General features: G+C 47.2%; 1 protein-coding gene across 2 annotated transcripts in view; it reads right to left on the reverse strand.

Annotated features, from left to right (window-relative positions):
• Nucleotides 1–373: 373 nt before the first annotated feature.
• Oscp1 (organic solute carrier partner 1) overlaps nt 374–15829 on the reverse strand; it is a 37335-nt gene continuing 21879 nt past the window's right edge. For both annotated transcript variants that reach the window (XM_052716107.1, XM_052716108.1), the window contains 8 exons: nt 15588–15755; nt 14637–14717; nt 6137–6240; nt 5488–5616; nt 4491–4560; nt 2897–3036; nt 1290–1353; nt 374–752 (listed from right to left, as the gene is read on the reverse strand). In XM_052716107.1, the coding sequence (XP_052572067.1) occupies nt 627–752; nt 1290–1353; nt 2897–3036; nt 4491–4560; nt 5488–5616; nt 6137–6240; nt 14637–14717; nt 15588–15755 (882 nt within the window). In that variant the 3' untranslated portion in view covers nt 374–626. The remainder of the gene's footprint in view (nt 753–1289; nt 1354–2896; nt 3037–4490; nt 4561–5487; nt 5617–6136; nt 6241–14636; nt 14718–15587; nt 15756–15829) is intronic.

Genomic DNA, 15829 nt, shown 5'->3' on the forward strand with positions numbered 1-15829 from the left:
TTTTAGACACAATTTCTGTGTAGCCCTGGCTGTCGAGAACTTACTCTGTAGACCAGGCTGGCCTTAAATTCAGAGATCCACCAGCCTCTGCCTCCTGAGTGCTGAGATTAAACCCATGTATCACCACGGCCCAACTAAAGATATGTCTTGTCATGCAGCCTAGAATGTCCAGAAACTTCCTATCCTCCTGCCTCAGTGCAGGGATTTCAGATGTTGCTCTTTCTTTTGTCCTTATAGGGACTTGTGAGATGCATGTCCCTGCAGGAAAGCTGCAGTGGTAATTAATGGCCATGCCTCCTTACTGACTTGGGTTCAGCCTCTGGCCTAGGATGCTTGTATGGTCGCCATTGAATTACAAATAGTGGGGAAGGTCTGGGTTAAGAGCCAGAATATATTTTGCTGAAAATACATGAATGTGCGTGGCATCAGAAGAGGATGCTCTCTGAGAGATTTTCAGGTTTTTTGTTTTTGTTTTTTTTTTTTTCTGACATAAAAACAGACTAGAGATGCAGATCTCAGTTGGAGAAACCAACAGGAGCACACTGGATTCTGGGCTATCTGTACCCAGGGTGGTCATCAGGCAGTCTCTTGAGGGTGGGTGGGCTAGGGGTTGCCCATCAGTCCTTCTATAACTTGTCCATCATGGCGAGCAAGTCATCCCCCTTGCTTGTGCTCTGTTCTGTGATCTCCGGCTGGTCTGTGATCTCAAACTCCCCCATGATCCGGGCCAACTCCTCATTCCGTTGCTGGTCCTGTGGAGAAATGGGGGCAGAGGGAGGAAGAGGACATGTCTGCAGGGCTCCTGTATGGCCAGGAGGTATTTCAATTTCATGCTCAGCTCTTTGTCAGATTAGGGACAAACACAACAGGGGACTGTTGGAGACCAATTTTTTTGTTTTGTTTCTTGAGATAGGGTTTCACTGTGTAGCCCTGGCTGACCTCGAACTCCGAGATCCGCATGCCTCTGCCTCCCAAGTGCTAGGATAAAGGTGTGTGGCAGCACTACCCAGCTCAAATTTTTTTAAAGATTTATTTTATTTTTATTTTCGGTGAATGAGTGTTTTGTCTTCATGTATGTATGTGCATCATGTATGTGCCTACTGCCCACAGAGGCCACAAGAGGGCACCAGATCCCCTGGAACTGGAGGTACAGATGGTTATGAGCTACCATATGGGTGCTGGGAATTAGATTAGCGTCCTCTGCAAGAGCAGCCAGGGCTCTTAACCATTGAGCCATCTCCATCCTTGGAGAGCAAATTTTTCTACAAGATGAGGAGGAGGATACGTACCTGTGTAGCCTGTATGTTGATGACATCATAAGATAACTCCTCCGGCCTGGACAGTGCCGCATGTCTGGATGAGGCAAGAAGAAACGGGCCCAGGGGTACAAGGTTAGAGTTTCATCTTCCTTGCATGGTGAACCCCCTCATGAGAACATGGTAATCTCTTTTCTTTCTTTCCTTTTCTGCAGTTTTCCCTTGCCTTTCCACGCCACCTCCCCCTCACATTCCTACATTTCAGAAAGGCACGTGTGTTTGCATCTCTCTGCTCAGCAAGTTCTGAGGCCAGATCACATGCCAGTCCCTTCGATTCGCAGTGTGGATCAGCCTTCACTACAGCGTTTGTGACCTAGTAGCTAAAATGGCTTGTTCTTCATTCTCCTGCCAGAGCCTCAGGACAGGACAGGCTCAGAGGCTATCACTCTATATTTGTGTGTGTTCATGAGTGTGTGCACACGTGCCACGGCAAGCGTGGAGAAGTCAGAGGACACCTGTGGGTGTCAGTTGTCTCCTTCCAGCATGTAGGTCCCAGGGCTGGAACTCGGGTCTCAGGCTTGAGGCCTTGAGCTGCTGAGCCGCCTCTCCAGCCCAGCCTGGTCATCTTCTTGCTTAGCTGCTCTGTGTAGTAAAACACCAGGGCTTCTGGGGAATGACTTGGGGGTCCCATCTGTTTACTCCCCGGGGAGTCTTTAATCAGGTCAGCATGGGTTGTTGGTGTTTCACTTCCGGTTTTTACACCTGTGTTTAAATGTTGGTCTGCAGTTGTCCTGTCTGTGTTCTTATCACATGTAGGGGTTTATATATGTATTTACACGTGATCCAAGCCATGGGGACAAGAATGTATTACCTATCTTTTTTTTAAAAATTTTATTTATATATTTATTTATTTTTTTTGGTTTTTCGAGACAGGGTTTCTCTGTGTAGCTTTGCGCCTTTCCTGGGACTCGCTTGGTAGCCCAGGCTGGCCTCGAACTCACAGAGATCCGCCTGGCTCTGCCTCCCGAGTGCTGGGATTAAAGGCGTGCGCCACCACCGCCCGGCCTAAATTTTAATTTTTTTAAAAATTCGTTTATGGGTTGAGGATTTAGCTCAGTGGTAGAGTGCTTGCCTAGCAAGCACAAGGCCCTGGGTTCAATCCTCAGCTCAAAAAAAAAAATTCATTTATTTATTTATATTTTATGTATAAGTGCTCTGCATGTATATCTGCACACCAGGAGAGGGCACCAGATCTCATTATAGATGGTTGTGAGCCACCATGTGGTTGCTGGGAATTGAACTCAGGACCTCTGGAAGAGCAGCCAGTGCTCTTAACTGCTGAGCCATCTCCCCAGTCCCCTGTATTACATATCTTTAAACAACAGGTTTGGGGCTGGAGAACTCTCTTGGTTAATAGAGTGTTAGATCCAGCATGTACAAGAGCCCTGGATTTGATCCTGTATAAACTGAGTGTGGTGGCACACACCTGTAATCCAGTGCTTGGGAGGCAGAGGCAGGAGGATCAGGAGTTTAAGGCCATTCTCAGCTACATAGTGAATGTGAGGCCATCTGGGCTACATGAGAGAGACCCTGTCCAAAAAAGGAAAGAAAGAAAAGAAAAGAACAGGTTTAAAACATACTCCTCCTCTTCATCGGTCATAAACAGATTCAACCGGAATCCTGGTTCAGGGCCACTCGTTTTCTTGATCTCCATCCCTCCCATTAGCCTGGCCAAGAAATTCAGCTCTTCTTTGGCAAGAGGGTTTGGAGCAATGTTTTCCTGTAGAAACAACTATGTGATTTGTAGCCACACAGGGTGATCACATTTCCTGCCAAGACCCCAGAGATGCAGGGAGGAATTATACAACAAGGCAAAACCAGTAACAGTTTAAATGATTTCTGGGCTCAACTACAGCGCGAAAGCAAGCTTAGCCATAATAATAATAATCCAGTCAGCAGCAGAGGACGCGAGCAAAGAAGCAGACCACAGACTTTCAACTTTGAAGCTGAGTGGAATGCCCCAGGGACCCGCACTTCTCAGACTACCTTCCTCCTTGGAGGGGAGGAGAAGGGCCCTGCTTCCTCTTTGGTCAGTCCAGTTCCCTCTGCCAAGTAGTTCCTGTCAAGTCTGCAGGGCAAGCAGCCGTCCCGAGGAACTCCCGTACTGCCCTCTGGTGGTCATATCCAGGAACACAGACTCCATTCCCTTCCCTCTATCCTGCCTGGCTCGGGGCTCTCTCCAACCCAACACCACCAGCTACTGAAAACACACTCTCTTATTTCTATCTTTCTTGAAAGCAAGGCCCCTACCTCCTGCATAAAGAAGAAGTGGAGTGAAGACCTTCCTTAATCCGACCCCAACGTCCTTGCGTCTGCTGTGCTATGAGGGAGCCACGGAGAGAAGAGCTGTCTCCAAACGAGACACTTTTTCCTGTCTGTGTTTGTGCTCACCCTGGCACCTTGACTGACACCCACTGCTCTTCTTCTGCTATTTGGTGTCTCGCCCACTCTGGAGCCCTATTTCCATGCCACCTCCTCAGAAAGCCTTTGCGGTCCCTTGTCCCCATGGGACAGCGTGCACAGTCTTCTGGCATAGACTGTCAACACACTCCTTCTAGCTTGTGGCTGTTTGTTTCTACCAGTGTCCTTCCCAGGGAACCAAACCTTCTTCAGGGTGGGACCACATCTACGCCAAGCTTCCTGTCCCGGTACCCAACCCATGGACACAGTTCCATAAATACTTAATAACTGAACAGTCCCTGATTTGTTCTGTCGCTAGTGTGTGGCTAGTTAGTGAAAATTTGAAAATAGATATGGAACTCAGAGGAACGAAAACCTCATTTTGAAGGTGTTTACCACATCCTTAAAACTAGGAAGCATTGAAGAGGGGTGATTTAATACCCGAATTCGCACACACGTTGGACTCAGCGGCCACAGGCTTCATGGCTCTGGTACAAAGCTATTTGCCATGTCCTGGTATGTGGCTCCTACTTAATTACGGTGGTGAACCAATCCCCAAATTACCTAATAATCAGATCACTGGAAGGCTCCCAGCAAAGCTACAGTTAAAACCCTGAGTACTTGTAAGGCTGAAAGGGAAAGTGCAAACAGTGAGGGTACAGTTGACTTGTTCTGAAAGCCGGAGTCCCCCCCCCTCCCCATGCAGATTGCTGTACATAGAAAGAAGCGGGGGTGGGGGGTGGGGGGTAGTGAATGGGAAGAGCAGAAACTCACCTGTGACCTTGAGGCTAAGTTCTTGGCTGTTGCAGACATATGGGTTTCCACGGGCCGATTCACACTGTACCTGGGGGCAACAGAGAGCAGTGCTGTTATCCAGCTGTGCTGTTACCCAGCGGTGCTGTTACCCAGCCCGGCTCACCCACTTCCCTCTAACTGGTAAGCATAGTTGTCATTTATTTTATTGAGGCGTCGAATGGCATCCAGAAAGGGGCTGTGAGTATAGAACTCACCTGAGTTGTGAACCGCTCACATTTTACTTCTTCCCCAAGAAAAGGCCCGGAAAGAATAGCACCGAGGCTGGATGGTGGTGGTGCACACCTTTAATCCCAGCATTTGGGTGGCAGAGGCAGGCGGATCTCTGTGAGTTCCAGGCCAGCCTGGGCTACAGAGTGAGTTCCAGGACAGCCAGGGCCACACGGGGAAACCCTGTCTTGAAAAACAAAACAAACAAAACAAAAGAATAGCACTAAGGACATGAGGACTTGGATAAGATTACAGGGAGGCTGTGTGGCCTTCCATGACAAAGAAACACTGGCTCCTCCTCCTCCAGGGTTACTTAAGACAATGTATCTTTTGCCAATGGAAATGTTCCTGGGAATCCTCAGCATTTAAATGTCAGAGCTCTGCATGCATTATATTTGGGGGAAATGACTCCAGTGATTAATGGGTTTGGTTTGGTTTTTGTCCCCAGACAGGCTCTCATGTACTCTAGGCTGGCCTCATGTTCACCATGTCACCAGGATGACCTTGATGAACTTTTAGCCTCTTGCCTCCATATCCCAAATGCTGGGATTATAGGCTCGGACCATTATGCTGGTTTAGGTTGTGCTGGGGAGAGAAGGCAGGGTTTCCTGTGTGCTGGGCAAGCGCCCTGTTAGCTGAGCCACATCCTCAGTAGAGTCAGCGGGGATTTTTCAGAGCAGAAGTCGGTCTGTTTTTAACGACATGACCTCTGGGGACTCAAGTTCATCCAGAGGGAGAATTTGCTTACATGTTAGTTCCCAGCTTCAAGACTCGGTCTCCATAAAGCTCAAAAGAGCCTTCCATTTGCGCATCAACATAGCTTCCACCATGCTTGAATTCTGTCTTCTTTACCTCTTCCCCTTCCTTATTGAACATTCTGGAATACAAAGTATGACATGATGGGAGTTCTCTAAACTTGGGCAGTCTCAGAGGCCACCTTAGCATCCGCGCACAGCAGGACAAAAAGGAATTTAATCCCTCACTGGCGATAAAGAAGCTACATTAGAGGTGTAGCTCGGCATACTTGCTTGGCATGTGCAAGACCGTGGGTTCTATTCCCAGGGCCCCTGAAACCAAACGAACAAAAGATAAAGACAACTGTGACAGTTGGGCAGAGGCACAAGAGCTGTGTAAGCACTTCAGAGTGTGGCCGTTTCTTTTCACAGCAACCATTTAAGACGGGAGATAGAACCGGGAGTGGGTGGCTTGCTCCAGGCATCCTCCACTCAAGTGGCAAAGCTGGGATTAGTTCTCGACCTCTGTATAGCTGAGCTTTATTGAAGAAGAGACAGGTAAGCAGAGCCTGAGGGGCTCCACAGTGTTGTAGTCGTGGGGTGGGCACGTTCTGTGTTCCTGGCACCTCAAACACTGCTGAGCAGTTACCACTGAGGATTTACCTGATGACTCCAGGAACTTCAGTTCCCCAGGGAACAGGCCCAGACACTGGCAACACAAAGCGACCGTTAGAATTTTGAACTTTGTCCTTTAGAAATGTGGATACCTGGAAAAAAATAAATATTTGGTGTCATTTTTCTGGTATGTTTTCATGGACACAAATGTTCTGAGGATGAACAGTGGTTTGTGAATGCTACCTAGGCAGCTTGTAATGTGAAGGGAGGGACATACTATAAGGACATGCAGGTTTAGAGTGGCTTCACCCACATAATGACTTTGTGTGTGTGTATACACACACACACTCATTTAGGTATATGTGTGCATAAGTGTATGTGTGCAGACACATGGTGGTGCCTGAGGAGGCCAGAAGAAGGCAATGGGTCCCTTGGAGCTGGAGTTATAAGTGGTTATGAGCCACCCAAAATAGGTGCTCCTAACTGCTGAATCACTTCTCCAGCTCCATACAACAGGATGACTTCTGAGCTTGATCCTAAACCCTTCAAATGTTTTCCTATTTTAAAGATGAGGAAAATTTACAAAAACAGGATCTGGGGACATGAGTCCGTGGTAGAACACTGGCTTAGCATGTGTAAGGCCCTGGCATCAAGGATGGGGAGCAGGCAGAACCTACACACACATAGTATGTACTCAATAAACGGTAGCTAAGTCTCTTTATTAGTCTGCTTGGAGGACTGGGCCGTAGCTTAGGTTAGAGGACTTGCTGAGCATGGCTGAGGCCCTGGGTCCACACTCTAGAGCTAGAAAGACAGACAGTAAAAGGCTCATTTGGACCCACAACACAAGCAAACATGTAAAAACACCATGTGGTGGTCTGAAGGAGAATGTGCCTAGGCTCATGTTCTTGAACATTTGGTCCCTGGCTGTTGGAACTGTTTGGAAAGGATCAGGAGGTGTGGCCTTGTTAGAGAACATGTGGCCTTGTTGGTGGGGCTGTGTCACTGGGGGCAGGCTTTGATGTTCCAAAAGACCTGTGCGATTCCCTGTGCTCGCTCACTCTGCCTTGTGCTTACAGATCAAGAGGTGAGCTCTCAGCTGTCCCTTCATCTGCCAGCACAGACTTTAGCCCCCTGAAACCTTAGGTCCGTTTAAACGCTTTCTTTTATAGGTTGTCTTGGTCGTGGTGTTCTACCACAGTAACAGAAAAGTGACTAAGACAGACTAGAAAGGCAGACATTTCACATAGTATACTTGAGCATGGCAGCTTACTGAACAGCCCCACCAACAAGGCTACATATCCTCTAACAAGGCCACATCTCCTGATCCTTTCCAAATAGTTCCAACAGCCAGGGACCAAGTGTTCAAGAACATGAGCCTAGGCACAGAACAGTCACAGGCTGAGGATGCTGGGGGCTGGAGGAAACGAGCGTTGTGGATGATGCTCCAGAAGTGGAGATGAGCAGGCACAAGTCATGTTCTGAGGAGAATGGGTAAACTGGCTTGGCCAGAGGTGGGTGAGTGACCTTTAAGGAATTCTTTACTTTCAGATTCTGTGATGAAGGCATATGAGTTTAGCAGAAAGGAGTACGCTGGGTCCATGGAATGCTTCTCCAACTCACCCTACTCAGAAAAATGCCCACGGTTGTTTTTCTCAGCCTCCCTCACCCTTTAGAATTTCCAATCTCAGAGAGCACCACTACCAGGCCACCAAGCTAGCAGTCTGAGCCACCTTCAGTCACCTTCCTATATCTACTTGGGGGTCAAGCCATGCCAGTGTAACATTCTGTACCTGGTCTTCCTCTCTACCCTACCTTCTGTTCCTTGCTGCTGACCAGCATCTCCTGCCTTCCTTACCTGTTTTCAGCCTGCTCCCCATCCTACTGATAAAGACATTCTTCTGGACTCCTCAGCAACCACGTACCTTCCTTAAAATCCTTGGCTCTCTGCTGCCTGCCAGACCAGGTCCAGCTGCAGGCACATTTTTGACTCCTGCGTTTCCCATATGCAGGTGCTGAAACCTTCCTTCCCAGGCCTGGCAGCCATATCCTCAGAAAGCTACTGAGCCAGTATCTTTTGCCATCTCTTTTTTGTTTGTTTGTTTTTTGAGACAGGGTTTCTCTGTGTGACACCCCTGGCTGTCCTGGAACTTGCTTTGTAGACCAGGCTGGCCATAAACTCATAGCCTGCCTCTGCCTCCCGAGTGCTGGGATTAAAGGCGTGTGTCATCACCGCCCGGCCTCCCCTCTCCTTACGAGCCTAGTGAAAATCTGTCTTGGGGTGGAGGGCAGAGAAAGAGAGCTCAATAGGTGAACTGTCTGCTGTGCAAGCATGAAGACCCAAGTTTCCCCAGAACCCAGGGCAAGCCAGGTGAGGTTAGTTTTACTGCGAGGAAAAGTGCTCAGTGTCCCACCTGCAGCTGCTGCTAGAGGGCTCCGTCCATCCCAGGACAGATGCTCGGGACAAATGGATGCTGACCAATGGCCTAAATCTGTACATGCCTATAACCCCAGATGAAGACAGGCAGGTCCCCGGGGCTTGCTAGACAGCCAGCCTAGTCTAATGAGCAAGTCCCAGGCCCCAGTAGGAATCCCTATCTCAGAAAACAAGGTGGAGTGCTGGGCAAGATATTCAGGAGGCAGAGGCAGGGGGGTCTCTGTGAATTCAGGGCCATTCGGGTGTACATAGGAAGTTCCAGAAGAGCTAGAATTGTACAGTGAGACCCTGTCTCAAAAACAGAAACAACCAAACAAAAACTCCCAACTAACCAACCAACCAACCAAACAAACAAAAGAATCAATAACAGAAAACAAGCTGGATGTCTCCTGAGGAACAATACCACATATCCATTTCTGTCCTCTGCACACATATACACAAATGCACTTGCATACACATGAATATACACATATGTGCACAAAACATAAACATAAATGTGTGTACATACCCACAAACATTTGTCTTGTGTCTTTTTTGTTATTGTTTGTTTTTTGTTTTTTTTCTTTTCTGACACAGGTTTTTTTCTGTGTAGCCCTGGCTGTCCTGGAACTCACTCTGTGCTGGAATTAAAGGTATTTGCTATCATGCCCTGTAGGTGGAGCTTTTCATTGGACCACTGGCTTCCCAATAAACGCTCAGAAATTTAATTTTAATTATAAATGCAGCTGGAGAGATGGCTCAGCGGTTAAGAGCACTGGCTGTTCTTCCAGAGGTCCTGAGTTCAATTCCCAGCAACCACATGGTGGCTCACAACCATCTGTACTGAGATCTGGTGCCCTCTTCTGGCCTGCAGGCATACATGCAGAGAGAACACTGTATATATAATAAATAAATCTTAATTATAAATGCTTGGCCCATAGCACAGGCTTGTTACTAGCTAACTCTTACGTTTTTTAAAAAAATTATTTATTTATTATGTATACAGTGTTCTGCTTGCGTATATTCCTTCAGGCCAGAAGAGGGAGCCAGATCTCATTACAGATGGTTGTGAGCCACCATGTGGATGCTGGGAATTGAACTCAGGACCTCTGGAAGAACAGCCAGTGCTCTTAACCTCTGAGTCATCTCTCCAGTCCCTAACTCTTACATTTTAAATTATGGCTGGGTGGTGGTGGCGCATGCCTTTAATCCCAGCACTTGGGAGGCCGAGGCAGGCAGATCTCTGTGAGTTCGAGGCCAGCCTGGGCTACAGAGTGAGTTCCGGGAATACGTGCAAAGCTACACAGAGCAACCCTGTCTCAAAATAAATAAATAAATAAATAAATAAATAATAAATAAATAAATAAATAAATTAACCCATATTTCTTATCTACCCTCTGCCATGTAACTCTGCCTACAATGCCCAGCTTGTTTTTATTGTTTTTTTAGATGATGTCTCTAGGGTAGTCCTGGCTGTCCTGGAGCTCCCTATGCACCAGGCTGGTCTTGAACTCACAGAAATCCTCCTGTCTCTGCCTCCCAAGTGGCTGGAATTAAAGGCCTACACTATCACTCCTAGCTCTTTTTGTTTAAGACAGGGTCTCATGTAGCCCTTCAAGGATGGCCTTGTGCTCAACATGTAGCTGAGGCTGGCCTAGAACTCCTGCCTCTACCTCCCAAGTGCTGGGATTATAGGCATGTGCTACCATATCATGCCTGAAAGCTTGTTTTTAAAATAGCATTAGGGGCTGTAGAGATGGCTCAGCTGTTAAGAATACTGGCTGCTCTGCCAGAGAACCCCAGTTTGATTCCTAGTACCCACAACCACATGGTGGCTCACAACTGTCTGTCAGTTCCAGAGGATTCTATTCCCTCTGGCCTCAGGCACTAGGCATGCATGTGATACAAAGACACACATAAAGGCAAAACACCCATTTTTTTTCTGACATTTTCTTATGGTGCTGGCTTTGGGTTCCCCAAGAACTGTATGAGTTATCAACAGACTTGACCACCTAACCAAAACTGGCTGCTGGGCAGGCACCTCTGAAAAGAGCTGTAAGCAGGAGTCACACATCTTCAGTAACTCCAGGGAAGTCCCGGACAAGGGCTGGAGGGAGAGGGAGAGGCCTCTTAAAGCTATCACCTCCAGGGTTGCTGAACTTCCTGATGCAAACCATCTTCAGGATCAGAGTTCTACCTCATTTTCCACATGTCTAGGGCATGTGCTGCCAGGTGGCCAGACTCTGTGGAAACTGCTTGCTACCCTGACTGTATCCTTCAGAAAGGAGGCCAGGCTTGGGAGTGCCAAGTCCTGGAAGTACACAGCAGGGGCTGAATAAGGACAAAGACAATGGACATGCTAGAGCAGACTGGGGGTGGGGTGCAACACGGACCCCGTGAGACCTCAACCCTACACAAAGAACCACAGGAGGAATAAGACTTCCCCAGGGAAGAGCATGTCAATTGGTGATCTACTATCAAAGGGTCAGCCCTGAAAACATACACCCAAGCAACATTATCCAGACTGAGCGAGGTATATTTTGTAGTACTATAATCCTATACTTAGACATATATATGTGTAATAAGAAATAGTGAAAAAGAGACCATGAATTTGAAAGAGAGCAATGAGGGGTAAATGGAAGGGTTTAGAGGAAGGAAAGGGGGAAATGGTGTAATTATATCTCTAAAAATAAAATAAAAATTACTAAAACAACAACATAAAAAGCTAAAATGATTACAGATTGGCAAGGTGTGGTGGCACACTTATTTAATTCCAGCACTCAGCAGACAGAGGCAGGCAGATCTTTAAGTTCGAGGCCAGCCTGGTCTACAGATTGAGTTCCAGCATAGCCAGGGATACACAGAGAAACCCTGTCTTGAAAAACTAAACAAACAAAAACAAAACCATTTTTTTCTTTCTTTCTTTTTTTTTCTTTAAGTGTATTTTATGTCTTATCTGAGTGTTTGTCTCTACACTGTTAGTGCGGTGTCTGAGGGGCCAACAGAGGGCACAGGATGCCCTGGAATTAGTGTTATAGACAGCTGTGAGCCACCCTGTGGTTGCTGAAAATCAAACCGGGGTCCTCTGAAGGAACAGCCAGCATTACTAACTGCTGAGCCATCTCTCCAGCCCTCAGAAGACTTTCTTGATCCTCTTAGGGAGAGCTGACCACACTCTCCTCTGTGTCTTCTCTCTTAACTCTTCTATCCCAGCACAGGTCTAAACATTCTCACCATACAGGGGTTTTATTAGATAGTGCTGACCTAATTCAATGAACGACCCATCCTCCTGCCCTTCATAATTCTCCTCATTACCACTTTCCTAAAAGTCTCAGTTAGGAACATGACCTATTTGTTCTCCTGGGGCTTCCTATTAAGATCCTCTTCAACAGGAGCTTGGTCTTGTTCATCTAGGTACCTCAGACACTCAGAGCAGTGCCTGGCATTCACGAGGGAGTCAATAAACATTTGCTAGACTATGTTCCAGGGTAGAAGTCTTTCCCAAGAAGAGTAATGAAGTGGAAGTGTAGGGAACATTCATGGAGAGCTAAGATGGAATGATGCTTCCAATAACGCAGATAACGGGAAGAGCAGGAGAGCCATGATGGAAGAGTGCAAGGATGTGGGGTCAGAGGTCAGGGGGAGGGTCAGGAGCAGCTCTGGAGTGTCTCTAGAGGGTTGAAGAGGATTGTGGGGCTGAGACGGGTGTAAGTAACTCCTGAGGAGCCTAAATAGAACTGGTCCTAGTGCGGTCTCCGTCCAGGTCCCTGTGCACAGGTCAGGACCTTGACCGTATTCATGATGCCTCATGATAGAGAAAGCTTGGTATGGAACATGCAGTTTGTATTTGCTTTGGTTAAAAAAGCAAGAGTTCCTGGTGCAGAACTGTGTGTTCTCGATTTAGTTGGTTTTGCTAACAAATTTAAAATCTATCAAGACTATTTTGAAAACAGAAAATTTGTATAGGCAATCACAAGTTGCAGCGGAATAGAAACACCATTAAAGACCAGACATGGGAAATCAGCCCAGATGTTCAGATCATTGGCAGAGGATTGCCAAGCTGTGTGATTCATCTCCACTCCAAATCAACCCCCCTCCAGGGCTAGATACATAACTAAGGATGACCTTGAACTCCTGTTCCTCTTGCCTTTACCTCCCCAGTGGAGGATTACAGGCATGTGCCGCCATGGCTGGATATGATTTTGATGTTTCCTTCTTTACCCATTTAGCAATTAAAGCCCAATATATTTAGTGGCTTAATACATTTTAATGAGTTCACTGTAGAATTATTATTAGGCATGTCTTTTCATTACAATGAATTTTGTCTCCTCACAACTGAGAAATCAATATGGCTGTTTATATTACTGCAATCCTTAAAATATGCTTAAATATGCATGGTCCTGGTAACACTACCAAGTGGAATTTTCAGTCTGTTCAAATTGGTGTTAAATCTGCTGCAAAGCTTAAGCTTGCTTGTACTTTCATATTTTTATATTTTTACCCACAAACATTAGAGATCTTTAGTTTATATTCATGTTGTGCTGGCTCCATCCATAGCTAATACAATGAAATTATTCATGAGGGTTAAAAATAAAAATTAGCATTAGAGCTGAAATCTATTTATCATCCCTCCCCTGGAAGAGAAACACATTCAGGCATGAACCATCCTCTAGTCCTCTTCTTGATTCTGGCTTTCATGTGTGCCTAAGTATGAGGTCCCAAAGGTGCAAAAGGGGCTGTGGTGTCCCTCTGTTCTGCTTGTCCTCCACAGCCCCTCACTCCAGGAGGCAGTACTGTGACCAGTTTCCTGCATATCCTTTTTTTTTTTTTTGGTTTTTCAAGACAGGGTTTCTCTGTGTAGCTTTGCGCCTTTCCTGGAACTCACGCTGTAACCCAGGCTGGCCTCGAACTCATGGAGATCCGCCTGACTCTGCCTCCCAGTGCTGCGATTAAAGGCGTGTGCCACCACCACCCAGTTTCTTGCATATCCTTTGGAGAAGTATTCTATACCATTCACATGTAAGCACCCACATGTCCATTATGTACGTTCCTTAGGGTTCTTCCAGCGAACTCCAAATGACACACTGTCATTTCTACTTTCAGGTAAAGAAGCTGGGATTCAAAAGCAGTGATTGGCTCAGGGTCACGCGCTCCATGTGCACGATACTGTCTAACACCAGGGTTTTGCTATAGCATGCCATCTTTCCACCTCAGTTGGCTCAACTTTAGGAAGGAACAAGCCCCATCTGGCAGAGTCATGCCCCCCGCCCCAAGTTTAGAAGTGTGTTTTTGCAAGTTAGGGTACAGAACTGTTTGGAGTAGGCATGGCACAATGAGAGGGGGATATTTAATGAGAGGGGGATATTTAGGAGACAACAGCCAGGAAGAAATGAATGCGGGTTAAGGATTCAGCTCAGTGGCAGGGAACTTGCTTAGCATACACGGAGACTTGGTCATGGTCCCAGAAACTGTAAAAAAAAAAAAAGTATGTGAACCCAAGCCAAAGTGTCAGCAGCCTGGAGAGAAGGGCAGAGTCATAGAAGGGCAAGTCCTCTGCACTTCAGAAGCAACAGGACAGAACAAGGATGGAAAATCAAAGTGATGTTGGTTCTGAGCCAAGTGAGTGGTGGAAAGAAAGCGTCCTCACCAGAAGCCAGAGAGTCAGGCACACTTGGCTTTTGGGCAATAGTTTAGTTGCAGACGTGAAATTATAGGTCCAGTAGGCCTGATCATGATGGATTTCAGCAAGTGGGGGACGGCAGTGGGAGGGAGGCTTGGAGATAGGTGGAGGGAGAGAGAGAGGAAGACCCAGGGAAGCAGAGCAGGAGGGCAGCCATGCGACAGTGTCTGAAGCAGGGACACTAAAGATGGGAAGCTTGAGAAAAGCTTTGAGGCCAGACTGGTACCTGGACAGCAAAGTTCTTCTGTAGAAGCAGAGGATGAACCCACATTTCAAAGAAGCTCAATGGTGGTGGGAAAAAAATGGCTGAAATCTATCACAAGAATGCTTATAGTCGCAGATTCAAAGCATAATGGGCATCACTTAGGCGTGCAAAATCCTGCTCCTGGTCTTTCTGGATGACGGGCTTGTGGCCAGGAAAGCAGCCACCCACAGGGGTTCCAGGCACTTACTCGGATGTGCAGGTCTTGGAAGAAGATGAGCAGTGTCTGCCGGATCAGCTGGAACTCCCCAGTAGAGAGACTCCCATATATCTGCCGAGGCAAGGGGGGAAGTTCTGCATTTTCCACCACGGTCTGAGTTGTAGGGACAGGTGTGGGGGGATGCTCGGGGGGGGGGGGGGGGGACCCAGATAAGCAGGGACCATGCAAGCAGGAATGTCAACACCCACCCTCCCAAGTAGAACAGATCCTGCCACGTGTGGAGATATATTGTGTACCCTAATAAAGCTTGCCTGAGGATCAGAGGACAGAGCCAGCCACTAGATTAGACATAGAGGCCAGACAGTGGTGGCACACACCCTTAATCCTGTCAATCGGGAGGCAGAGATCCGTCTGGATCTCTGTGAGTTCAAGGCCACATTGGAAACAGAGCCAGGCAGTGGTGGCACACACCTTTAATCTCAGTACACGCACACGACTTTAATCCCAGGAGTGACAGCAGGGCGAGAAAGGTATATAAGGCGTGAGGAAACAGGAACTAAAGCAGTTCAGCTGAGACTTTTTCTGGTGAGGTTGGCTATAGCTTGCTCTGCCTCTCTGATCTTTCAGCTTTCACCCCAATATCTGGCTCAGGTTTTTTTTAATGAAAAGACCATCTAAGATTTGAACAACAGCCATGCCAAAGGCCTTTCCCCACAATTTAGCAGACATGTACTTCCAACACCCTTTCAGACAAGAGGGAAGTTCTTTGTTGTTATTTCCCCTCTACAAAGGCCACAATAGCGAGCATGAAATGATAACTGCCCATTGTCGTTACAAAATAGGCAGCTGTGGGATTTTAGAATGTTCTAGGAGACTGGCAAGCTTTGACCCTGTCACTGTTATCACAGAACCTGCTGGTTCTTACAGCTGGCCGAGAACAAGGGTTGTGGCAGTGAGATGACAGGCTGGTGACATGCATACTTCTATCAGCTGCTGGAAGGTCTCATCCACTTGCCGCAGGATGGTTGGGGAGTCCAGGATGAATCCCTTGATGGAGTCTAAATGGTTGAAAGTGACCAGCAGCACATCCTTGGGGCGTGGACATAGCAGCACTTGATATTTGAAAGCCATGGTCATCAGGTCATAGAGCTGTCAACACACACACAGAACAGATGAGAACACAAAACCAGTTCAGAACAAGAGCAAAGCAGTTGTGGAAAAGC

Source organism: Peromyscus californicus, unplaced genomic scaffold (assembly GCF_007827085.1).
Source record: "Peromyscus californicus insignis strain IS unplaced genomic scaffold, ASM782708v3 Scaffold_5__1_contigs__length_169319896, whole genome shotgun sequence".
Lineage (NCBI taxonomy): Eukaryota > Metazoa > Chordata > Mammalia > Rodentia > Cricetidae > Peromyscus > Peromyscus californicus.